The 25,291-nt window shown below is 39.4% G+C and overlaps 2 protein-coding genes across 2 annotated transcripts in view; both read right to left on the bottom strand.

The window, feature by feature from the left end:
- The window catches only part of LOC139937131 (DBH-like monooxygenase protein 1), a 21,705-nt gene extending 9,318 nt beyond the window's left edge, over positions 1 to 12,387 (bottom strand). Inside the window, exons 1-5 of the mRNA XM_071932139.1 lie at positions 11,980 to 12,387; positions 4,350 to 4,496; positions 2,539 to 2,718; positions 1,217 to 1,303; positions 241 to 417 (exon numbers count right to left, since the gene is read on the bottom strand). Of these exons, the coding sequence (XP_071788240.1) occupies positions 241 to 417; positions 1,217 to 1,303; positions 2,539 to 2,718; positions 4,350 to 4,496; positions 11,980 to 12,312 (924 nt within the window). The 5' untranslated portion in view covers positions 12,313 to 12,387. The remainder of the gene's footprint in view (positions 1 to 240; positions 418 to 1,216; positions 1,304 to 2,538; positions 2,719 to 4,349; positions 4,497 to 11,979) is intronic.
- Positions 12,388 to 16,404: 4,017 nt separating this feature from the next.
- Positions 16,405 to 20,758, bottom strand: LOC139943290 (homeobox protein unc-42-like; the record flags this gene model as incomplete). Its single annotated transcript, XM_071940147.1, has 2 exons — positions 16,405 to 16,785; positions 20,582 to 20,758. Coding segments are annotated over 2 exons (558 nt in total), but the record flags the coding sequence as incomplete, so codon positions are not given.
- Positions 20,759 to 25,291: the final 4,533 nt, after the last annotated feature.

Here is a 25,291-nt window from a genome sequence, read left to right on the forward strand (position 1 = left end):
ACAAAAAAAAACACACCTCATAATGTAGGCCCAGTTTCATAGAGCTGCTAAGCACTTGCAACAACTTTGCTTCAATTTGTGGCATACTGCGCGTTACTGGTATTCAGCAATTGCTTGCTTATCCTGAAAATCACGTGGAAATTTGGTTGGTAATCCTATTTTTATCAAGGAAGACAGTTCATGCTAAGCAAATTGTGGTGCTTAGCAGCTTTATGGAATTGGACCCTGATTGACCTCTACCTCGCCTCCCACTGCCCATGAGAACATGACGGAGAAACAGTTTTGTATATCTTTAGGGAGCTTGAGGCAGATATCTGAGAAACTGTAGAGACTTTCGTCTTGGAGTGGTGAGTAACATCCGAAGAGAAGCATATGGTGGATATGCCCAACGCTGCTTGGTTCAACTGCTGGCTCAAACTGTGGGGGGAAGTAGTGAGGAGAAAACTTGGATTGTGGTATTTAGGGAAAGGTATACAATATTGCTTGGATCGATTGCTGGCTCAAACTTCGAGGGGAAATGGTGAGGAGAACACTTAAGTTGTGGTAGCGTGACCGAAGGAAAGGTACTTCTCTGGTTTTGTTTTACCGTTTGAGTGTTTTAATCTATTACAACTAAAGATATATCATTGTATATAAATTCAATCAATCAATCAATCAATCAATCAATCAATCAATCAATCAATCACTCAATCAATCAATCAACCAATAACATTTACTTCCAAACAATGAAATGGGCCTACATCAAAACAAACAATTCGATTTATAACAGAGACTTAAACTGTATGGAAGCATGCCCCATTAAAAGCATAATCCTGTAGGCTGGAATGCCTTAATACAAAGTATTTATAAAATATAACATTGACATTATAAAACAATGGATATTAACATCATGTCACATTAACCCGTGAACATGTCATTTCAAAATGTGGTTGCCTTTTATGAGATATCGTTGAAAAATTAGAGCGGTTATACACGCAGGAAAAATAATCCGTAATTGGAATATGAAATGCATTCACTAGCGAAAGCTGCTCTTGTAAGTTTGTATTGTCACTTAAGTCAAGATATCATTAAATTCCCTCAGTAGGGTCGGCAGAGGATTAAATGTTACGGCAAATGCCAACAAATTAATAAGCTTTAGAATCCAGATGATATCTTGTGGATGTTCATTGTTTTTATAACAATTTATAACTATCTAGTAAATATTTTTATTTCATACCCGTATTATGTGATGTCTTTTTTGTAGTTTCGGGAACTGGAATAATGTACACCAATATAACGTCTGTTGCTGTCGTTCCGGACGCACCTACAAGAAACAAACACGACACCAACGCAAACAAAAAACATAAATAAAAGCATTTACAAGCAAACATTGAGCGAAGCAGCATTTAATAATTCCGACGATTTTTATGTAACGGTTTCGATTTGTTTTAAAGTTACCTTTGTACGGTAGATCGCCAGATTCAATGAAGAATTCTCGTTAGGGACGATTTCATTTATTTTTAATTATTGTGTATCATGGCCTACAACATGTTCAACATCGTTTGTCACTTCCTGTAGATCATGAGGCCCCATATTATTATTTCTTAGATAAAGACACATCAAATATCCTTATAAAGGCAGTGGACGCTATTGGTAATTGTCAAAGACTAGCCTTCACAGTTGGTGTATCTCAACATATGCATAAAATAACTAACCTGTGAAAATTTGAGCTCAATCGGTGATCGAAGTTGCGAGATAATAATTAAAGAACAAAAAACACCCTTGTATAACACGAAGTTGTGTGCTTTCAGATGCTTGATTTCGAGACCTTTTAAAGTCTCGAAATCAAATTCGTGGAAAATGTCTTTCTCGAAAACTATGGCACCTCAGAGGGAGCCGTTTCTCACAATGATTTACACCATCAACCTCTCCCCATTACTCGTCACCAAGAAAGGTTTTATGCTAATAATTATTTTCAGAATTACCAATAGTGTCCACTGCCTTTAAGTGTCTTGCACTGTAAGCCTGAGCTTGAAGATACCAGACGATTTAGAAATGTAAGCTGTGTTAGGATTTGTGAGTGAAAAACCACATCAGATTACCCTGCAATATTATTATATGAAGACTGACAACCAAGTACATAAGCAGAGCCCAAATGTTTGAAACGGGATCCACAAAGGTGAAACACTATTGCAACCAGACCGCCCGCCCCCCCCCCCCCACCCCACCCACCCCCGTTTGTTTGGGGAGATTGTGGCTCATATAGATGATGCAAGCAAGCATGTATTTGGGCACGCAGTTGATATTATGAGAAAGATATTAATTTGACAGATAAGAATTTTGAACAAACTTCAGTAGAAGTAGAACAACCTTCAATTTTCAAAATGGCTGCCATTGATTGTGATTACTACACATAATTTATTTCCACTGAAAGCCAAATCTGCGCTGACCCCTTTTGCCAATAATCTTTCTCATGACATACATCTTTCTCATGTTTGTATCACCAAACCCATCACTGCTATGTCTTGTTTATGACAATAGAATTAGAAGTTCACTTACATTGTTGTTACAAAATTCATACTTTTTGGCATCAGCGGGAACCTGTGTTTTTGAATGGTCAGAGTCGAGTAATATGATTGATTTGGTGCCTCTATGATCGGGGCCGTGGTATGTTGGTCCCCCGTTGTCGACGTCTGGGTCCTTGTCACTGTATGACCAAATCAGGCGAATGGTCTCGGACTAAAAAGAAATAACGTTAACACATCATTAATCAGAGCTTTACGATTTAAATCGATAATGAAATAAAATCAACCATTGCAAATATTAAAAGATCAGCAATGAACAGAAATCGCAAAATGAGGGAAACATACACTTTTTTTGTTTGGGCGAAGTCGTGACGCCTATACGCGTTTGTGCGTCTGCAGCCTCCTGCAAAAGTAAGTGACCGATTTTCGAATCCACGGCTTCGGCTTTGGATTCGAATCCAGGCTCCGTTCGCTCGTCTGAAGTCATGAGCACGTACGTAAAACACGCGCAAAATGTCAAAACAACCGCGGGCCAAGCTAGCCTGAGCCGAATCTGATCGAAAGGGTCTACCAATAACCTTTACTGTCTGTACGCATGCGTGATTGTAATCAGCATATTTCTTGGGAAGGGTTCATTTATGTTTCAACAGAGAATTCGGTCGCTTCAATCAAACTAGGAAAGCGACTGGAAATTGTCTTGAAAACCTTTTTCTCAACCGTTGAGAAATCAGACGTGAATAATTCTCTGAAGGGGTTGTATCAGTGAGATTTTCAAATTGAAACTTTTTATATTTTACCAAAAACACAATGATACCTTGGTGATAACTATAGTGTAAGCGTCCCTATCTAACAATGGGCTAATTTAATTTTCTATACGGTTGGTTGCCACACAAAGAACCCCATGCATTAGTATTCGCATCAGTGCGACCATTGTTTACTGTACCCATCGTGTCAGTGTGCAATAACTATTGATCATTATTACGTACGTATATCGTGCGTTTTGTTTAGTGTGTGAAAAAAACAAGAAATTTATTGACCAGAGTATGAAAATAATAAAAGTTCCTTCCTGTTCCACGGTATCATTCAATCCAGTACATATTTTTCATCAATAAATACCGGTATTGTTTTTACACCTTAAAGCAATCGCACAATATCGGTAAACAGTATTGTCCAAAGGCCCACACTTCGTGTATCACAACTTATATATAAAATAACAAACCTGTGAAAATTTAGGCTCAATCGGTCATCGTAAAGTCGGGAGAAAATAACAGGAAAACCCACCCTTGTTTCTGCACGTTTCGCCGTGTCATGACAATTGTGTTTAAAGACAGTAGACACTATTTGTAATTGTCAAAGACCAGTCTTCTCACTTGGTGTATCTCAACATATACATAAAATAACCAACCTGTAAAAATTTGAGCTCAATCGGTCGTCGAAGTTGCGAGATAATAATGAAAGAAAAAACACCTTTGTCACACGAAGTTGTGTGCTTTCAGATGCTTGATTTCGAGACCTCAAATTCTGAACTTGAGGTCTCGAAATCAAATTCGTGGAAAATTACTTCTTTCTCGAAAACTACGTCACTTCAGAGGGAGCCGTTTCTCACAATGTTTTACACTATCAACCTCTCCCCATTACTCGTTACCAAGAAAGGTTTTATGCTAATAAATATTTTGAGTAATTACCAATAGTGTCCACTGCCTTTAAAATAAATCCGTTATTCTCGATATCGAGAATTGATAAATGTTTTAATGTTTTCTCAAAAAGTAAAGCATTTCATGGAATAATATTTCAAGGGAAAAAGTCTTTCACCACATTTTTCCTGCATGTTTTTTCTATACTTACATTCAGAACTACATCCTCGCAGTCTGAGGTATTAAGTTTCCTTTGGAACACTAATATTGTTTTATTGTCTTCCTCAACACCGCTGAGAAGTTGGTAATCTTGTTTCGTATCGAGGGCTGGCTGCTGATTACCCACGGCGAAGCGATCCTAGCAAAGTCAAGATACAAAATGTTTTAATGATGCAGACCGTTGTTTCGTCGAAATGCATGCAACATTCCAATTTGTTGCAGAAAGGTTTGCGGTAACACCATGTAATGATAATCTGTAAATAAAATGGAGTGGTTCTTAAAAGAACCGTTGGTTTAAACTCGACGTTTCGATCAGTATGCAGACAGTGTTGTGAAGCCGCCAGTACACTGGGGGCGTTTTCCTAACCTCAGCTTTATGTGTGCACCGGCTCGACTGGGCTTCATCTTGCAGAGCAGACATTTAGGGGAAAAGGGCTGTCATAATCAAACAGTAATTGGAAGAAACAAATTTAAATAAAAAATTGAGGAAAAAATCTATAAAATACATCTTTTAGTAGGCCTACATTTTGTTTTGTGAGGGTAGAGACGACTGTCGTGTATTAAGAGACCTGCGTACACAGAGTTTGCACCACCTTTTCGTACTTGTTGGTCATGCTTTCTATAGCCTATGCTAATTATTAGGTGTTCGGGCCAACAGCCCGGAACACCTCTTATTTTTGTTCGGTTTTTTCTTTTAGGTGTTCGGGCAACAGCCCGAACAACTCTTTGTTCGGGTTTTTTTTAGGTGTTCGTGCAACAGCGCGAACAACTCATTGTTTTTGTTCGGTTTTTTTTTTTTTTCTTTTTTTTTTATAGGTGTTCGTGCAACAGCGCGAACAGTTCATTGTTTTTGTTCGGTTTTTAGAGGTGTTCGTACAACAGCGCGAGCAACTCATTGTTTTTGTTCGGTTTTTTTTTAAGTGTTCGGGCAACAGCCCGAACAACTCTTTGATTTTGTTCGGTTTTTTTTGTAGGTGTTCGGGCAACAGCCCGAACAACTCTTTGATTTTGTTCGGTTTTTTTTTTTAGGTGTTCGGGCAACAGCCCGAACAACTCTTTGATTTTGTTCGGTTTTTGTTTTTTAGGTGTTCGGGCAACAGCCCGAACAACTCATTGATTTTGTTCGGTTTTTTTTTTTAGCTGTTCCGACCGTCCGTCGGAACAGGTATTGTTTTCGTCTAGATTTTTATTGTTTTTATTACTATTCTTTGTTTCTCCCCTAAATCCCGTACACGTTTTTGTGGCAGCCTAATCTCCTAAACCATAATACGAAAGAGTGAGTTTATTATACCAAATTGAAGCTTAGAACATAAGCTTAATTCTTATCGTAAAAAAGTTAATTAATAAGCCGTAATTAAGCTTATGAATATTTAATTAGCAAACCTAATTAACACCATATCTTAAAAAGTAGACCGCCAATCCTGAAACTTTTTTCAGCTATACACTAATCAGGTCCTGTTAATGTGATTTCCGACATAAAATTCTGGACGACGTCACCATGACGTCATGTATTGCACGTTTTGTGTCTGTGCACAAACACATTGGCTCTTGAAGTGTAAACAAACCCAGCTTTCCGAAACATAATTTATTCGATTAAAATTAAATTACATGTTGTACACTTCCTAAAACTGCTCTAGATTAAGATATATTTTATTGATGGTCATTTTAAAAGCATCAGAACTTATAGAAACAGTGTAATTATTTTTAAAAACCTGTATTTCCGGGGAAGTTTTGTCAAAGATCATGGGTACGGCGTAAAACTTGATTTGAATAGTCAAAATTGTAAATTGTTAACTTGACCAAGTCCTTATCCCATTTTCGACCGGTGTTATTGCGGTTTTTTGTTCAATATACAAATATTTCTTACGGTTACCGACTAGCACAAGTCTACACTTGTTCCCAAAATTTGACAAGCCTGAGCATGGTGCGTCGTGGACCGGGTTCATTTCAGGCGACGAGCGTGGACGACGAAAATAGACCGCCCGGGATTTGGAATTATTTACGGGTAAAGGCACCTTGTTCGCGCCGGGGACCAGTTGCCTAAACTAATTCCAGTATTTCGCGTTACGTTCGGAAATTAGACCATGACAAACAAAAACTCTTTGACAGGATTACAAAAGCAGAGATTTTATTATGGTGACGTTTCTCTGGTGGTTGAGTGGCTCAGTTTTATAGAGCTGCTTATAATAAACAGGGAAAACATTTTGCTATACAAAAAGTGCAGAAATTGAGCAGAACATCTGGATTCACAACTCGAACATGAGGCATGGTTAAGCTGCTTTTATGTTTAAAAAGCTATTATGTAGTTTGATCCTAGGCCAATGGCTTTTAAAGGAAAGAATCGCAGCGCTTACGTAATCAGGGAATAGTGCTTACGCTAAGCGTATTTTACAGCTTAGCAGCATATTGTTCTTCACGTCACAATTCGCATCCAAAAATTTGCTACAGTTGACTAATTGTGCTCAACTCCAGCGAAACTTTCACTGCGAAAACAGTGACTTAGAAATTTGATTTGGTTCGCAGGAAAAACCGTGCTTTACTTGAGACAAAAGTAGGCAGGGGCGACTAGTGTGCTATAGTGTTAAAGTCGCGACTACAAATTCTTATTTGAGTCGCGACTACTAATTTTCTCTACTACGTTATAATCGTGTCCACACATCGACTACAAAATTTGTCCCGACTACCTGTTTGGTGAACCAGTTGTGTTGCTTAAATTAATATTGCCCTTGCGGCATAGCGGCACAAATCTTGAGAATCCGTACTATATCACGACAAGTGTCGTAGTCAGGTTTGAGGTGCGACTAGTCGAGTAGTAAAATTCACTAGTCACACCCATTCGCAACATAATTAAAGGAACACGTTGCCTTGGATCGGTCGAGTTGGTTTTTGTAAAGCGTTTGTAACCGTTTTTCATAAAATGCATATGGGTAGAAAGATGTTGTAAAAGTAGAATACAATGATCCACACAAACATGCCTCAAAATTGCGTGGTTTTCCTCTACCTCGTCGACTAACACGTCGGCCATTTATGGGGGTCAAAATTTTGACTCCCATAAATGGCCGACCGTGTTGGTTCGCACAGTAGAAGGAAAACCATGCAATTTCGAGGCAAACTTGTGTGGATCATTGTATTCTACTTTTAAAACGTCTTTCCAACCATATGCATTATATAAAAAACGGTTACAAACGCTTTTGTTTTGACCAACTCGTCCGATCCAAGGCAACGTGTTCCTTTAATATTGCCTTTGCGGCACATAGCGGCACAAATCTTGACAATCCGTATTTTATCTCTACAAGTGTCGTAGTCAGGTTTGAGGTGCGACTAGTCGAGTAGTAAAATTCACTAGTCACACCCATTCGCAACATAATTAATATTGCCTTTGCGGCACATAGCGGCACAAATCTTGAGAATCTGTATTTTATCTCGACAAGTGTCGTAGTTAGGTTTGAGGTGCGACTAGTCGAGTCATGATGGGAACTTGCTTATATGAAAAAGATTCAGTGCTCTGCAGAAGAATTGAATTGAAATAGACTGCTTATAGCAGGGATTTCTTTTGTTTGTGTGCTTTTCTAAGCTCGCATATTTCACAGCTTAGCAGGGATATTTTTTCTTGTGCGTGGGGAAACTTATCGTAAGTAATCTTTGCTTTGAACTAATTGCACAGATATTTCAGCGCCTGCACAGTAAGCGGAGAATGGTGGTTGTATAATATCTGGGCAGAGTTTGGTTGAAGTAGACAGAGCCATAAAACTGGGCCGTGTTCTATAGGGGAAATTATAGCTTGACATTTTATGACAGTTTTGGGCTCTGCGACGTACACATACAAATACAGAGTCAGATAGAGACATTACCGTGCAGAAATCGTGCAATTGAAATGTCTCATAAGAGCGCCCCCTATCGGCAGGAGTAGGAAAATAAAGGAGTATCCTTCAAATTAATTATGTGTTTTTAAACACGTAAAATAATATCAAATGGAAGCTTTAGGATGTTTAGCTTAATTCCTATCATAAAACATATTAAAATTCTTTATTAATTAACCACCAGTGACCCTCATTTGCATACTAACTAGGAAATCTTTGCAGCATCATAGCTCAAGAACTTCACGGCCGACATTTCAACTGTTTGTTCTTAAAGACTGCTTGGGGGTTGGAGATTAATTTGAAAAAACTGTGACCTCAAGTTGGCCTCTACTTCCGCGTCAACCGGAAGTGTCACCATATCTCAAGAACTATACTGCAGATTTTCAAAATATTTTCAGTTATAAACTCCTTAGGCATAAAATATTAACTTTAAAAACCGTGACCTCAAGATGACCCCTACTTTCTGGTCAACCGGAAGTGGGACCATATCTCAAGAACTATACCACAGATTATCAGTTTTTGTTCAGTTATAGACTCCTTGGGTATTCACGATTAGTTTGAAACAACTTTGACCCCATGTTGACCTTTACTTCCAGGTCAACCGGAAGTGAGCCCATATCTAAAAGAGTAAAAAGCTAATGTTCAAACTTCAGTTATAGACTCTAAGGCAATAAATAATAGCTTTGGAAAACTGTGACCCCAAGTTGACATCAACTTCTGGGTCAACCTGAAGTGGGACTATATATCAAGATCTACACAACCGATTTTATAGAATCCTTGGCATTGCAGATTAATCTTTGGTAGCTGTAGGCCCATGTTGACCTTTACTTACGTGCCAACCGGGAAGTAAGACTTTATAACAAGAGCTACACAACTTTTTTTTAAACCTCTTTTTCAGTTATTTATTCCTTGGGCAACGAAGCACATAATCCAAGCAAAACAACACGGAACAGCTTCGTGTTTGTTCACAAACACTTAATGTCTAGTTTTTTTTTTTTTTTTTTTTTTGGGGGGGGGGGGGGTTTCTTATTCTTCTCGCTGTCGATTGTCCGCAAGAAAAAGCATAGTTGCGAAGCTTGCATTAAGTTGAAATTTTGCACACAAGTAGACAATAACCAGTAGATGATACAAAAGTTGTTACGTCACGATGATGTCATCAGTTGACGAGATACACTAATTCAAAATTTTGATCTACATGAGGGATTTTTACAATCAATACATCATCGGAAAGGGCATTAGAAACTCCGTAAATACCTCACAGACATGACCCCATTTTGATTTTGTCTTCCGGCTCAAAAGAGAGGTTGAAAATTTCAAAATTCATGTATAAAGAACTACAAAATTCCCCCATTGATTGCGCGTAAAGATTTTACGATTACATGTACATGTACTTTGTCACCACGTGTAAATATGCGGTGCATTGCGGTCACCACGTGTAAGTATGCGGTGCATTGAGGAGCATAGTCACGCTGTGCACCACGTGTTGATCGTGTTTTAGTCTGCGTTCGAGGCGTTCTCAACATAATGTCAGTTTTCTTCAAAAGTAATTAATTAGTTTTATCTACGACCATACTGCGTTGATAGCACTGGTTCTCGTCCGGTCACTGAGGTTAAGCAACATCGGGCCCAGTCAGTATTTCGATTGGAGACCACGTGGCGACCAAAATTTGTACTATTTATTTTTGTATTTAATTTTTTTTTCTCCTATAAATAGCCTCGTTTTTAGTCTGTTTTCAAGGCGTTTTCAACAAACATTTCCTTTCCGGTTAGTTAGTCTCTTCTCCAGTCGTCATTATGCATAGTTCCTATGTCCTAAACCACAAAAGCTATTTTGACAATCTGTACATGATATGAAAGGGCTCTACGTACGTAGTCTGTTTTCAAGGCTTTTCAACAAACATTTCCCTTCCGGTTAGTTAGTCTCTTCTCAGTCGTCATTATTCATCAGTTCAGATTTTCTCAACCACAAAAGCTATTTTGACAATCTATACATCATATGAAAAGGCTTTACGTACGTAGTCTGTTTTCAAGGCGTTTTCAACAAACATTTCCCTTCTGGTTAGTTAGTCTCTTCTTTAGTCGTCATTATTCATCAGTTTACGTTTCCTCAAACACAAAAGCTATTTTGACAATCTATACATCATATATGAAAGGGCCTCACGTATTCCACAAAAATGGGTATGTTGGTGACCTTCTGTTGACTTTTTGACCTTTTTAAACAGGAAGAGCCTGTAAAATGCTTTGAAAAGGCATTATTTAAAGGCTTTTAGGTTGAAATGTACACTTTTTGATGCTTTTCCATAAAATTATTACACATCAAGAAAACTGTTTGGTTTTGATTTCTTTGTAATTTGACGGGATACTTACAATACTCGTTTCATTTATTCAAACACTGACCCAACAATAGCCGAACACCTAGTGTTTGTTTTTACAAACACTATATCTAGTTTTTATTGATACTTCTTCTTCTTCTTCTTCTTCTTCTGTACGTCCCTTGTCCCCTAACAGAAACATCTTTTCAAACATCGTATGAACTTAAAACTTCACACATAGTTAGATATTTATTAGGAGAAGAACCCGTGTGAGTTACGTTATGATGACGTCATCAATTCTTGAGTTATGAATATTCAAAGTTTGTTAATTAAAAAATCATAACTTTTGATCTACATGAGGGATTCTTACAATCGAAACATCATCGAAATCGTCATTGAAAACTCCGTAAACGCCCCACAGACATGACCCCATTTCGATGTTGTCTTCCGGCTCAAAAAAGAGGTTGAAAATTTAAAAATTCACCTCTAAAGAACAACGAAATCCCCATTGGTATGTGCATAAACATTGCACGTAGGCATACACACAACGTGTAGTGTATTAGCGGTGCAGCAGAGTCACGCTCCAGTGATCATCCATAGAGCGCGAAAAAGCTTAATGGAGAATAGTCTTCGTTCAAGGCGGTTAAAACATACATGCCCCTAACAGTCTTTTCTACAGTCGTCAATATTTCCCAAGTTCATGTTTCCTAAACTACATAAGCTATTTTGACAATCTATACATCATATGAAAGGGCTTTACGTACTTTACAGAAATGGTTATGTTGGTGAGCTTTCGTTGACATTTTGACCTGTTTAAACCGGAAGTGACTGTGAAATGATTTGAAAGGGCGTTGTTTATTGCCTTTTAGGTTGAAATATACATCCTTTGATGCTATTACCATCACAGCATACAAGTCTGGCAAGGGTCTGGTTTAAAACAAATAGTACATATGACGTCACCAAACATACACTTTTACTAGATGACGTAATCATGTTGTTTTGACAGTTTTTGCAATTTGAATCTTTTATTACAAATCTTGAGAACAAAGCAAGGTGTAATATTTGTTTTTTAATCCAGGCTTTTACTCCCGGAAACCGAACAGCTTGAGTTTGTTCACAAACTCTCAATCTCTAGTTGTTCATTCAACTTTACGTTGATGATTGAACTTGTTATAAAATGTCATGTAAGAAGTCGTGAATGCCTAGCCTATACTAGGCCTACCATATTATTTTAATACCCATCAGATATTGTGAGCATGTTGCCATTTTTAGCTAGTTGTACCATCATCATCTTACAATAGTTTGTAATTGACTAGAATGGTTATTTGATTAGTTTTGACCCACAAAACAGTGATGAATGGAAATAAAACGAACAAACGAACGAACGAACGAACGAACAAACAAACAAACAAACAAACATACAAACATACAAACAAACAAACATACTTACTGTCAAGAAAGCCTTTCCGTTGTCCACCCATCCAATCACAACATCTGCTCCCTCCATACCTCCTCTAGGAGAGAAACCAAGCCCCACCCATCCTGAAGTCTCCACGCTTACTCGAAACACAACATCGTCGTCGGTGTACCGCCACTCTACCGTGTACTCGCCGTTCTTCCCCAGTAACAGACGGCGTGGATACGTCTCTGGTTCCCGCTCTTTCTTCACGTCCCCGGACTTTGTGCTGCTTTCAGCTCCATTTGGAGTCCCACAGTGGCACAACAACGTGCCCAATAGCAACAAAATGGCTAGGTTTTGAACAAGCTTCTGATGAGCACACATTACTGGTTTCTGAATGATAGTACGGACAGTCCAAGTAAAATTGAATGGTATCTTTTACATGTAACTGAACAACAAAATCACGGCTCCCGCCTCACGGTTTGTCTAATTGACCAAATAAAACAAAATAACGGATATCATAACCTGAACCTCGACACGTTTTGCCTGAATAGAATATCGATTACAATTGAAGTTGTATAGCTCAATAAATCAGTGTGATTGTTATGCAAATGACGCCATTATGCAATGACGCCATGATGCAGTTCTTGTTCTCATAAGCTTCACGGGGGGGGGGGGGGGGGATAGGACTCAACGTTGGTGCTTTTTATTAAAACGTGCCACATTACCTTAATATGATCTAATATGAGAGAGTTCATGTTGCGAACAAAATACATTTGGTCAATATGTAATAATTGTGCGCCTTGAACCTGTTGTGTCACTATTTGATACTTATTGGCAATTTCTGAAACAATACAATTTGCAAAAAATAGTTAATGGCCTGATGTTTCGACCCTAGCAGAGTCTTTCTCGAAGGCTAAATGACAACACAACCAACATGAACAGGTAACTAAGTGAAACAAAAGCAGTGAAGTGGAAATACATGAATGGGGTTAGAAAGCATGCATGAAGAAGCAGGGGATAAACAATTTGGTAACAGGGCCCAATTTCATGGCTCTGCTTACCGACGAAGCGTAGAATGCCTAGTAACGTGAAGTACGCACGCGGAGAAGCCCAAATTCGCCGCCAACCCGTGAAATACGCTTGCCGTAAGCACAGAGTTCCCTGCTTCCGTAAGCCCCGATTTTGTGCTACGGTAAGCAGAGCCATGAAATTGGGCCCTGTCTTCTCACATGGTGTATCTCAATATATGCATAACATAACAAACCTGTCACTTTGAGCTCGATTGGTCGGCGAAGTTGCGAGATAACTAACTATGAAAGAAAAATACCCCTGTCACACGAAGTTGTGTGCTCTCAGATGGTTGATCTCGAGACCTCAAATTCTAAATCTGAGGTCTCGAAATCAATTCGTTGAAGATTACTTCTTTCTCGAAAACTACTTCACTTCAGAGGGAGCCGTTTCTCACAATGTTTTATACTAACAACCTCTCCCCATTACTCGTTACCAAGTGAGGTTTTATGCTAATAAATATTTTGAGTAATAACCAATAGTGTCCACTGCCTTTAATAAACCATTTTGTAATTGAATACGTGTAATTAATATTTGGAGTAGTTACCAATCTATGACCCTACCGTTAACAGGAGGAATAGAGATTCGCAAATCAATAAAACTTCTATTCGTTGGAAAATTATTACAAAACTTAATTACACCTGAGTCCCTCTTTAATGACCTGCATAAAAAGACCTTCCTGTGATGGGATTATTTTAAGTTTGATGTAATTCGTTAATCTATGTTGTTCTAAAGATCAGGTTCAATATTAAAGCGACAATGGTGAAACATTTCCAATGGAATGACACGATAACAAATACACCTTTACTAATTGTGTTGTACATTGAACTTGACAGTATTTTATTTCATCGAATGTGCTTTATGTTTTGCAGCTATCTGCTTAACCTTATTCACTCTTCATTTTCATACATTATAAAACAGGTTGTGAGAATCTCGTTATAAAGTGTAACATTTTAGAAGGGAAAACCCACTAGTTAAAATAACAGTGCATATATTAATGATCAAGTTATAAAACACAAGGAAAACTGACTATTTAAGTATAATATTAAATCTATTTTGAGTAGAGAACAAAAAAAAAAACAGAACATGATTTGAAACCGGCTTGATTTTACCATGGAGGAAGCAAATTGTCTTCCTCCGTGATTTTACTATGCCATAAGACTCATCTTAAATGCGAGTCAATCTTAATTTCTAAGCAAAGTGTTACTCATCTTAATGGGTGTTAAATTTGCACTGGGGATAAAGACTATTGTTTTACCTTTAGAACGATGTGTGTTAGCACTGAAATACTCACTATACTCGGGTCAGATTCGAACCCACGACCTTTGTAATTCTGGAGCAGATGTCTTACCAACAACTAGACCACCGAGTTGCTCGGTAGCCATCTAGTAGCTATCTATGTAGATATACCGGGTAATCTCGGTCTATTTGGTAAGACATCTGCTCTAGATATGCAAAGGGCGTGGGTTCGAATAATACGCCTGTGCACAGCTGTGGGTTTTTTTCACATAACTCGGCAACATTAACATACATCGGGGTAAGGTTAAAACCTAAATTAAAACTCATCTTTAGATGAAATTTGTGCATTCTGAAATCGGCTCGTAGGTCCTACTCCGGCTTGTACATGCTGTAGTGTTTGTCAAATGGTGATACCATATATGTATTTCATGTGGTAGAGGTCGCAGATTAAAATCCCGTTTTAGTCAAGTTCCCTGAAGGAAACATGCGTCTAAGGCCAAATATAAAGGCCCATATACACACGAGTTTATCTCTCGTGTGTCCCAGTTTTTTTTCCTGAATCAAGATAACTAAGATTGGCCGCTTGTGTTTGTTCCATACAGGTCTATAATGCTTGAAATTTGTTTCAAAATTTTAGTTTTTTGTTTTGTCATATACAGTCATATACATACAAGAATTCTTAACATACAAAGTGAAAGTCAAACATTACAAAATGGCGCGGGCTTAGTGGAGCGTGACGGGCCAACTGTGTGAACACAAATCAACGTGTTCTATGAATGAACGAAGTGCAACAAGAGTAAATTCTATTAAATAAATCTTATTATGATTCTCAATATTAGCTGAGCTACTCTTGTAAAACAATACGATACAACATGAGACATAGTCCGTTAAAATGTTCATTTTTGACTCAAAAAGATTTGTCAACGCCGGAACTATAGTCAACAATAATTGTTTGGATTTGGTGTGTTATCATTTTTTTTCTAAAACGAGTAAAACTTTAGATATCAACAATCACTTCATGCTCATTACAAAATGTTTGCAACGATCGAAGGTTTGTTGATTGCCTATAAGCAAAGTGTGCTGCGCATGTTCGAACGTTTCCCAAACGTTAAATAATGGAGATCGATCATATCGCTGGACCATTTGCAAAGACGTCATCAACCCGCCGTAATAAAACAATGGAAAACGCACAAAACTGTAGTGCGCGCGGCGTGCAGGATAGGCCAGAGCAACCTTCTTCTATCCGAGGGCGCCCCACTCAAATAACACACCAGACTTGCTTGCTGGGTGGGTGAAGCTTCAGGCGGTATTTCAAACGAAACAAGATTATAAAATTGTGAACCATGGTGGCTTTATGAAAAACATACTTATAAGTATTTTTGTTCACCATCATTCAAAACCAATCGTATCCCATAATTTTAAAACAATAACCATAATAGGTCTATGTTGTTTAACTGTACTTTTACAGTATTGGACAACCCCTTTATATCACATACCATGCAATGAGTGATGGGTTATTTGACATTTGGGTTATTTGAGTAATAAATTATTTATATTTTTGCTTTCATTTTTTTTTAACTTGGAACATTTAGAATTAAAGGCCTAAGGGTAAACACAAGTCTGCCATCATTTATCATAAGAGATAATGAGAGAAGTCGGGGCCGTGCGGGTTAAAAACATTGTCCATAAACAGTCGTTGTAGTAGACGGGATTCGAACCTTCAATACCGAAACGTATTCGTACAATAATGTTTTCCGTAAAGGCAGTGGACACTATCGGTTATTGTCAAAGACTAGCCTTCACAGTTGGTGTATCTCAACATGTGCATACAATAACAAGCCTGTGAAAATTTGAGCTCAATCGGTCATCGAAGTTGCGAGATAACAATGAAAGAAAAATAACCCTTGTCACACGAAGATGGTTGATTTCGAGACCTCAAGTTCTAAATCTGAGGTCTCGAAATCAAATTCGTGGAAAATTACTTCTTTCTCGAAAACTACGTTACTTAAGAGGGAGCTGTTTCTCACAATGTTTTATACCATTAACCTCTCCCCATTACTCGTCACCAAGAAAGGTTTTATGCCAATAATTATTTTGAGTAATTACCAATAGTGTCCACTGCCTTTAACGGATATAGGAATGGCAATTGACATGATGAGTATTCTTTTACGCTTGGTACAATCGTGACATCGCACTGTGACTGTGCGTGTGAGAGTTGTGCAAGAAAGACTGACTTCCGAACCAGTCGTCATCTCTCGAAGCAACTACCGCCGTTGATCGCTCCCGATCCCCGGCGTCCGGAGCAGCCAAACACGCGCTCGGTGAATACTGCCGGACTGCTTGGTGGTGTGGATCATATCCCGCTGCTGAGTGGGGATAGTACCGTGGTCCTACGGTGTGGTAAGGATACCCAGAATGTGTTGGTGGGTAGACTAGCCCACCGTACGTGGATGAGCCGGGTAGCAGGCTGATGGCCGATGAGGGGGTCCTCTTTGTGAGTTGACGCTCTTGCTTGCGAAACTTTGCCCGTCGGTTTTGAAACCACACCTATATAACGACAAATCAATCTCGGTTATCATCGGGTAGAAAGAGTATAGGATAACAAGAGGAAAAGATAAAGATATAATCAAAGCCGAGTAATTCCAATCTTACCAAGGGAGCAGGAGTCAACTGCCCTCCTGATTGGGTGAAGAGCGGGGTTGGGGAGAATTTAGAGAAAAAACGAAGGAAACAAAAAACTGACAAAAGAGGAAAAATTTATTTGTTTCCCCGGTGTTTCAAAATAATGTCCGGCAACTCAGCCCTTCTGCCCCTCACTTATCCAATAGCCCCCCCCCCCCAAAAAAAAAAAAAAAAATAATAATAATAATAATAAAATAATAATAATACGTCCTTGCTTTCTCTCGAGTGCCAATCCATTATTACTATAATGTTCATTTGTGTAGTTTTTGTTTTGTTTTTTTGTTAAACAAGGGGACTTGAATGACTTTACATTTCGGACAATGTACCATCCCTTAAAGGCATTTCTCAGTGTACGGTTTGTCAAACCTTACTGTTCCTTAATCGGTGCAACAAAATGAAAAAGAAACAAAACTTGCGTTCAGCAATGTATAAAAGCTCGATTAAAAAAAACAAGTCTTCAGCCGGAAGCAGACCAATACCAATAAGCTCTGAGATTTAAACCACCAATTAAAAAAAATAGTAAAAACATGAGGAAAAAAACAAGAAAGGAGGCAAACTGCCACGTCGTTAATCTCAAATCAGATCCTTCTTCGATGATGGCCACAGATGAGCAAAGAGGCGGTGGAAATGCAAAAGAATAAAAGATTCCCCTTCTAATCCTATTTGTAGCTCGTTAGTGACAATCGAGATGTCATTGCTTCTGGACGTTCGCGGTCCCCCCGGGATCGCTCGATTTACCCCGGCTTGGTTAATTAAGAGACCGGTCGCTCTGACAGCAGACGGGAACTGACCATCGAGATGGAGGGAGAAGAGCTGAACTCAGCTGCTTGGGTTTGGTGATACAATTAGGACATTAGTGTCCTCGGTTCGTTAGGAGATCAACCGCTGAGGTACATAAAGGGCGGGAAAATCTCTGTCAAGTTGTCCGACCGCCCACAAGATTAGTACACAATGTCAGTCACATGTGTGTGTGTGTTTACAGCTTATGTCCATGGTAATAATATTTGGGAACTTTTTAAGTCTTGATTTTATTTCAGTTAAAGTTTTTGAAAGCAAATGCAAGTGGTATTCTGGTACAAATGCTGTTGAAAAACAAGTCCCATCTAAAGATCTGGATTTGTTTTGTTTCAAGGTACGCTTGTTAGTAATAAAGTACCCGATATATTTTTGAATGGGTCTAGGTTTCTTTGAGATTTATTTTATATAGGCCCGTATGTATTTATTGCATTTCACATAATTGTTCAGCAAAGACTCAAGTTTATGTAAAGAATTGTTATATTTTTGACGTAAGATTGACTTTAAACAACGAAATATTGCTTTTTGAAAATATACATGCAAACCCAGACGTCTCTTGCAAACTTTGGATTCAGAGTAAAAGTAGTGAACTTCTTGAGTACAGCCCATAACACATTATGGAGTTGTCTGTTTCTTTTTTTGGAATGTATGTATTTATTGGTCATGACAGCTAAAGCGTTGCCATTAGATAATATTTTGTTAAAGACACTACTTTTAACAAAAGGGTTTCTAGATTGAAGCTCATAGATGACTCGGTGAATAATAGTGTACAATATCTTTCTATCTATTTCAAAATAAGCAACACAATAAAAATTATGTGAAATTTGAAAGATGTTTATTTATTTTATGGGTTAATTTCGAACCGATTTTAAATTTCAAAATTTAATTTTGCGCCCTTGCTTCTTCGAACCATGCTCGCGGTGTCAGTAGATGCTGTCCTAACTCTTTATGAAATCGACCCCAGGAACTTAAGGTTAAAAAGGCAGTGGACACTATTGGTAATTACTCAAAATAACTAGTAGCATAAAAACTTTCTTGGTGACGAGTAAGAGAAACGGCTCACTCTGAAGTGGCATAGTTTTCGAGAAAGAAGTAATTATTCACGAATTTGATTTCGAGACTTCAGATTTACTACATGAGGTCTCGAAATCAACCATCTAAATGTACACAACTTCGTGTGACAAGGGTGTTTTTTTTCTTTCATTATTTTCTCGCAAGTTCGATGACCGATTGAGCTCAAGTTTTTTCCAGGTTTGTTATTTTATGCATATATTGAGATGAAGGCTAGTCTTTGACAATTGCCAATAGTGTCCACTGCCTTTAGACAGCCATTATGTCTCATTCTTTTTGGTCGCTCATTATCTACTGTGTGTTTAAACCGTTTAACCTTTTAGCTCTTTTTACATAAATTTGTATACTGTACACGTTCTAGTGCAAAACAACCATATCGGTTGTCATACTGTTCATTTCTTTGCCATGTTTTGTATGAAATAAACCATTAAATATAATATGCAGGTACGAGTAGCGATAAAAGCCATTGGACACTTTCGGTAAACAGTATTACCCAAGGCCCGCATTTCGTGTATCACAACTTATATATAAAAATAACAAACCTGTGAAAATGTAGGCTCAATCGGTCATCGGATTCGGGAGAAACGGGAAAACCCACCCTTGTTTCCGCACGTTTCACCGTGTCAGAATAAATCCGTAATTCTCGATATCGAGAATTGATATTGTTTTAATGTTTTCTCAAAAAGTAAAGCATTTCATGGAATAATATTTCAAGACAAGTCTTTCACCATCACCTTCTGTAAACCCTGTAAGTTATTTGTAAATCTGTGACTTTTTTTGTCTGTTCCGATAGTGTCCAATGGCTTTAAAATGGGGTACTCGAGTAGTACTCGGGTATATGCAAGTACCAAGGACAAGTGCGTTATCATTCTGCATTCGTCGTTTAGTGGTAATTCATTCCGTCCCCGGGCTAACTCTTCCCGCCCGTATAGGCACCCCCCTGTCCCACCAACCCCGCCCATAATAATTTTAACCCCACTCCCTATAAACACCACCAACCGTACCTGTAATCTTGCTTTTTTTCCAGTCCCGTCTCTCTAGTTAATACCTCCTCCGACATGTAGACAACCCTCTGGGATTCCCCCGACCCCACCCATTTGTTTAGCCCCCCATTCCCGTAATAAATACCACCAACATGTATCATTCTTCGTGTAGTCCCGTGTCTCTGTGAGCTCCTCTCATCTGTCCACACAACCCCCGTCCCAACAACCCTACCATAATTTAGCCCCACTCCCATGCAGTTAGTAACAGAGCACCAACCTGCATGCTTGCTCCGTTCAGTCCCTATACTCTCTGGCTAGCTACTCACGTCATTAGACAACCCCCTGCAACAAACCCACCCATATTTTAGTTAGTAAACACTTCCACAGTGCACCAACCTGTTTTCTTGCTTCGTTTAAATAGTCATTGTCTCCGTGGACATCCCCCTGTCCCACCAGCCCAACCCAGCCCATTAGCCCCACTTCCTATGAACACTAAACCTGTATTTAGCCCTATAGACAACCCCGTGACCCATATTTTAGCTCCCACCCCAGTAAACACCACCACAGTCCATCGGTTCCTTCTCTATGTCTTACTCCTTCTATTATTACACTCCCCCTGCCCCATCATAGAGTACGGTCCCACCAACCGCATCCACATTTTTAGCCCGACTCCTGTAAACACCACTAACCTTACCTGTATTCTTGCTTCGTTCAGTCCCGTCTCTCTGGCTAACTTCTCCCGCCCGTAGGTAACCCCCTGTCCCACCAACCCCACCCATATTTTAGCCCCCTGTAAACACTACCAACCTTACCTGTATTCTTGCTTCGTTCAGTCCCGTCTCTCTGGCTAGCTCCTCCCGTCCGTAAATATCCGGGTAGTGATTCTTGGCAAACGAATCCTCGAGAGCAAGGAGTTGCTCCTGTGTGAACGTGGTGCGATGCCGTCGACGCGGTCCGGTTGGCGGCGGTCCGTGGTCGCTGCTGATGTGGTGGGAGTAGTGTGTCTTCCTGCTTTCTTCTGGGGATGTTTTGGTATCTTGTTGCTGATGGCTGCAATCTTCGGCGGGAGTTCCCAACTTCGAACAGTCTTCAATTCCACGTGGACTTACTGAAAGTGGAAACAATTTTGTAACTTTGTGTACTTTTGTGATACGTTTTGTACAATTTTGATCGATATAGTGCAAAAAAAGCTTTTCGTCTGCATGGCAACTAATTTTCACTTTACACAGCTCGACAATAGCTCGGCAACTCATTCACGTGTCACATTCCACCCCGAAGTTTCCTTAAGTCTGGCCATAATGTCTTATGGATCATCAGAATGTTCGACCCATCTTGAATACCAAATATTATATTTAGATATAGAGCCCCATGTTAAAGTTGTGCAAAATGCCGTTTTATGTGACAATCTTTTGGAGCGAAACTTGAAACATGACGTCATCGGACGCCAAAAACGAATGGGGTAGTATTCCAAAGATGAGTCTTTGCAACAGTCAAACATTTTAAAGCGAATTCACACCGTTTTGTATGGATATCGTTAAAATTATAGGAATGAAATGAAAATGTACAGACCAATATTTGAATCATGAAGTCAACAAACACAAGTACTATTTTAAACCAATTTAACGTGAGGTTATACTTGTAATTTATCCCCCTTTTCACAAGGACTCTGTTGATGGAGAAAGAATGGATCACAAAACTTCATTGGACCCATGGAGCCTCTCTATATAAACTGCCGTAGAATCTTTGTTTGGTTTTAAAGACCCTGAACACTATTGGTAATTGTCAAAGACCAGTCTTCTCACTTGGTGTATCTCAACATATTCATAAAATAACAAACCTGTGAAAATTGAGCTCAATTGGTCCTCAAAGTTGCGAGATAATAATGAAAGAAAAACACCCTTGTCGCACGAAGTTGTGTGCTTTCAGATGCTTGATTTCGAGACCTCAGATTCTAAATCTGAGGTCTCGAAATCAAATTCGCGGAAAATTATTTCTTTCTCGAAAACTACGTCACTTCAGAGGGAGCTGTTTCTCACAATGTTTTATACTATCAACCTCTCCACATTACTTGTTACCAAGTAAGGATTTATGCCAATAATTATTTTGAGCAATTACCAAAAGTGTCCACTGCAGTCTCCACTGCCTTTAAGAGCATAATATTAGTTCATGGTTTAGAGGCATAATAGTATCGAACCCACAGACCAATACAATAATATTGTAAACTGTGAAATTTTGTTACGTTGTTAGTGAAAAGGCAGCAACAAGATGTTATGATATATATATTTTTTTTTTTTGCTTTTCACACACTCGTGTATTTGGCTAATGTTTCTAATGCAGCAGAAGTTGTGGTGTTGGATGTTTTCAAAAGCGATTTTGTCCATTTCGACAGTATTGCAGACACACATTTCTCTGGAGAATTGTTTAGAACTTTATAAATAGAGATGTGTTATAACACAGATTGAAAACATAATTCTGTACTCATGTCTGAATTTGTTTGCAGAACTCTTCACATGGTTCAAACTTATGCATTTTATTTCGTCATGTACCCTCGCCGTGATAGCACACCACCTTTGTAGTGTTCAAAATACGTATCAGAACCCAGAGTGCATGCCTTACCTACGTGGTGTTTTTCTTCCTCTGAGGAACTCGGACATTACCGATCAAATATTGTTTTTTTTCTTCTTTTCCACATATCACAATAATTAATCATAAAACATACAAGACAAAAAGAACAAAGGATGATAAGAGGAGGGCACCAGGAAAAAACCTAGGCTTGTACAGAGCCTGCAGCCGATTTCACGAAGCGCTAAGAATTTATCCTAACTCGAGTTAGGACAAGTGACCCGTCCTAACTTAGGATGGGTTCAATGCGTCCTACGTATTTGGATACGGAACTGAACCCGTCCTATAATCCTAAGATGAATCCTAAGTTAGCAAGAGTTTGGTGAAATCGACGGCCTGGACCCTTTGAAATAACTCACATTGATGATGGCTAACTTACTGGGTTTTCTCATAGTGACTGCAAGTGATAAAAAGAACAAACTGACTTACCTTCATTGCTTAGAACACTGCCCAGACACAAGTTGGGGTTCGGCGAGTGATAGAAGGAAGAAAATGCTTTGCAGTTCATTGTCTCATTTATCTCAGCGGAAGCGCCAAAAACATCCGTCATTTTGGATTTTATTTATATAATATCTTTGTTTTTAAATAACTATTGATTTCTCTTATCGTATCAAAATTATGTCTGTGCTAGCAAGAAAAAAGTTGCGTTAGAATGGTCAATTTCCGATAAATAAATACATCGGGCAACTGCTTTTCTGTCATGTACAACTCAGTCCTCTCTTCAATGGAAACTCAATTGAGAGATGTGCAGTTCCTTTTATAGGTCAGTTGCTTCGATCTGGTTTTCTTTTGACCAATGAGAAGACGTCGTCAGTCTTCGTGAAAGATGGACGCGTCCAGTTGTGGCATTGTAACTCAATCTACTAATTCCATTAAAATCGTAAAGAGCAGACTCCCGTTGGAAAGTGACGGGCGGTGTTTTGTAAGTGAGGATGTCTCCTTGGCTACTCTTGCAAGGCACGGATGCAGGGGCCCTGTTGTTGTCTCCGCCCTCCTCAAGGCACTCAAGGTACCGCCTTGGTCCCAGGCTCTTCCTTCCTCCATGGTCCCAGTAACAAGGTGTCTAAACAACAACAATGGAATTAATGTATATGGCATAACCAGCTGATACAAATAACTGATAACATTTGGGCCTATTGAATAAAATAAATTTCATTTTTTAGTGCATTATTCACATAACTTTCTTGAAAAGGACTTCTGTATGATTGTAAAACAACGGAATAAAATCAGCAAACGCAATATACTTGTTTCAATGACTTATACATGGCAATTAGAATGATCAAAGTTTTACGCTCAGTTGAATAAAAACTTGCGCATAAGAAAATGCTTACGAGCATCTATTAAAGATGGAGCATGCTATAAAGCTGAACGCAAAGCTTTTTACGGCCTGATGGGGTCCGGCCCGGCCCGGAATATTTTGCATTCTAGATGCTCTGTTGTGCAATCTAATTCCAATAAGAGGAATCGAATGGAACATAACATACATTTTAAAATGTGAGCAGCAGTTTTGAACCTTTTGGGTTAACAACATCTTCAGTTGCGCATCTATGACACAAGTTTTAGTAGGGGCACATCTGTCTCCTCAAAGAGGAAGAGCGAGCACGCGCGCAAGTGTGAAACCTTTACGGCATGGGTCCGGGCCCGCTTAAAGGCCCGGCAATTTTTTTGCACTCTAGATGCTCTGTGGTGCAATCTTAGGCCATTTAGAGGCCCAATGGCAAACGAAACAGAGCAATAGCCTTCAAAATTTGATCAGTAGAATTTGGGCTCTTTTGGATTTTGGAAATACACTGACATAGGGCATAATAAGTTCAAAAGAACTAAAAATGCACGTACGTGCCCTTAAGACACACGGAAAAAAAATGGGGACCAATGCCCCCCCCCCCCCCCACCCCCCCCCCCCCCCCCCCCCCCAGGATTGATGCCAATAACGGGCAGCACTGATAACGGGACACATGGTTTGGGGGGACATATTTTGATACCGTGTGTCCCCCACCCTCCCTAAAGACTGGAGACATCTCCCCCCCCCCCCCCCCCCCCACCCTGATTGGCGCCCATGCTTGAGTTAACTAATAACACAAACATTTTAATTCACGCACGAAAACCATGGAGGTAGAATTAAGCAAGCCGGGGTGCGGAGTTTTGTATTATTTTACCATTCGCGTGCATCCGTCCTCCATGTGCAAACCGCCCATCCCCATTGAATTCGAACGTACCCCAAACCATGCCAACCTCCTCCATGCGACACCTGTCAGATGCACTTGTGTTCGCCATGCAATACTGTCCGCCCGGACACTTTTGCATATTAAGCAATTGTGTCCGGGGCTATGCAAAAACCGTCCGCTGGACATGTACATCGACTGTACTTGTGCGCGCGTAAGCGGGCGTGCATCCATGCACTGAACCTACGTATGCAGCATGAATACTCACACGTATTTATGATTGCAGCGAATACCCAACAGCCGAACATTTCCCATGTCATTCATGACATGCAGGTAGCTTGTATGAAAAAATGGAGAACGTGTTCCGTCGACCCATGGTCGACCAAGGGCGTTTAATTTACTGCAATGACGGTTTTGCATGGGGCGGACACAACTGCATATGCAAATGTGTCCGGGCGGACATAATTGCATTATGCAGCAGCGTCCGGGCGGACACGATTGCATATGCAAAACTGTCCGGCGGACATTATTGCATATGCAATAATGTGCTCCGGACAGTATTGCATAGAGGACATAATTGCATGCGACACCCCCAACAGATAGAGCAAGGAACAGACTTGGTCAAGTTTAAAGTCTGGTTCTAGAGCCTGTAACAAAATGCAGTACATATTAGTCTGGAACCCTGCCGTGCCACTTTTGTTAATGCAACGTGTTACAAACACAACAATCATTTCTTGC

Source organism: Asterias amurensis, chromosome 1 (genome assembly GCF_032118995.1).
Source record: "Asterias amurensis chromosome 1, ASM3211899v1".
In the NCBI taxonomy this organism is placed as follows: Eukaryota; Metazoa; Echinodermata; class Asteroidea; order Forcipulatida; family Asteriidae; genus Asterias; species Asterias amurensis.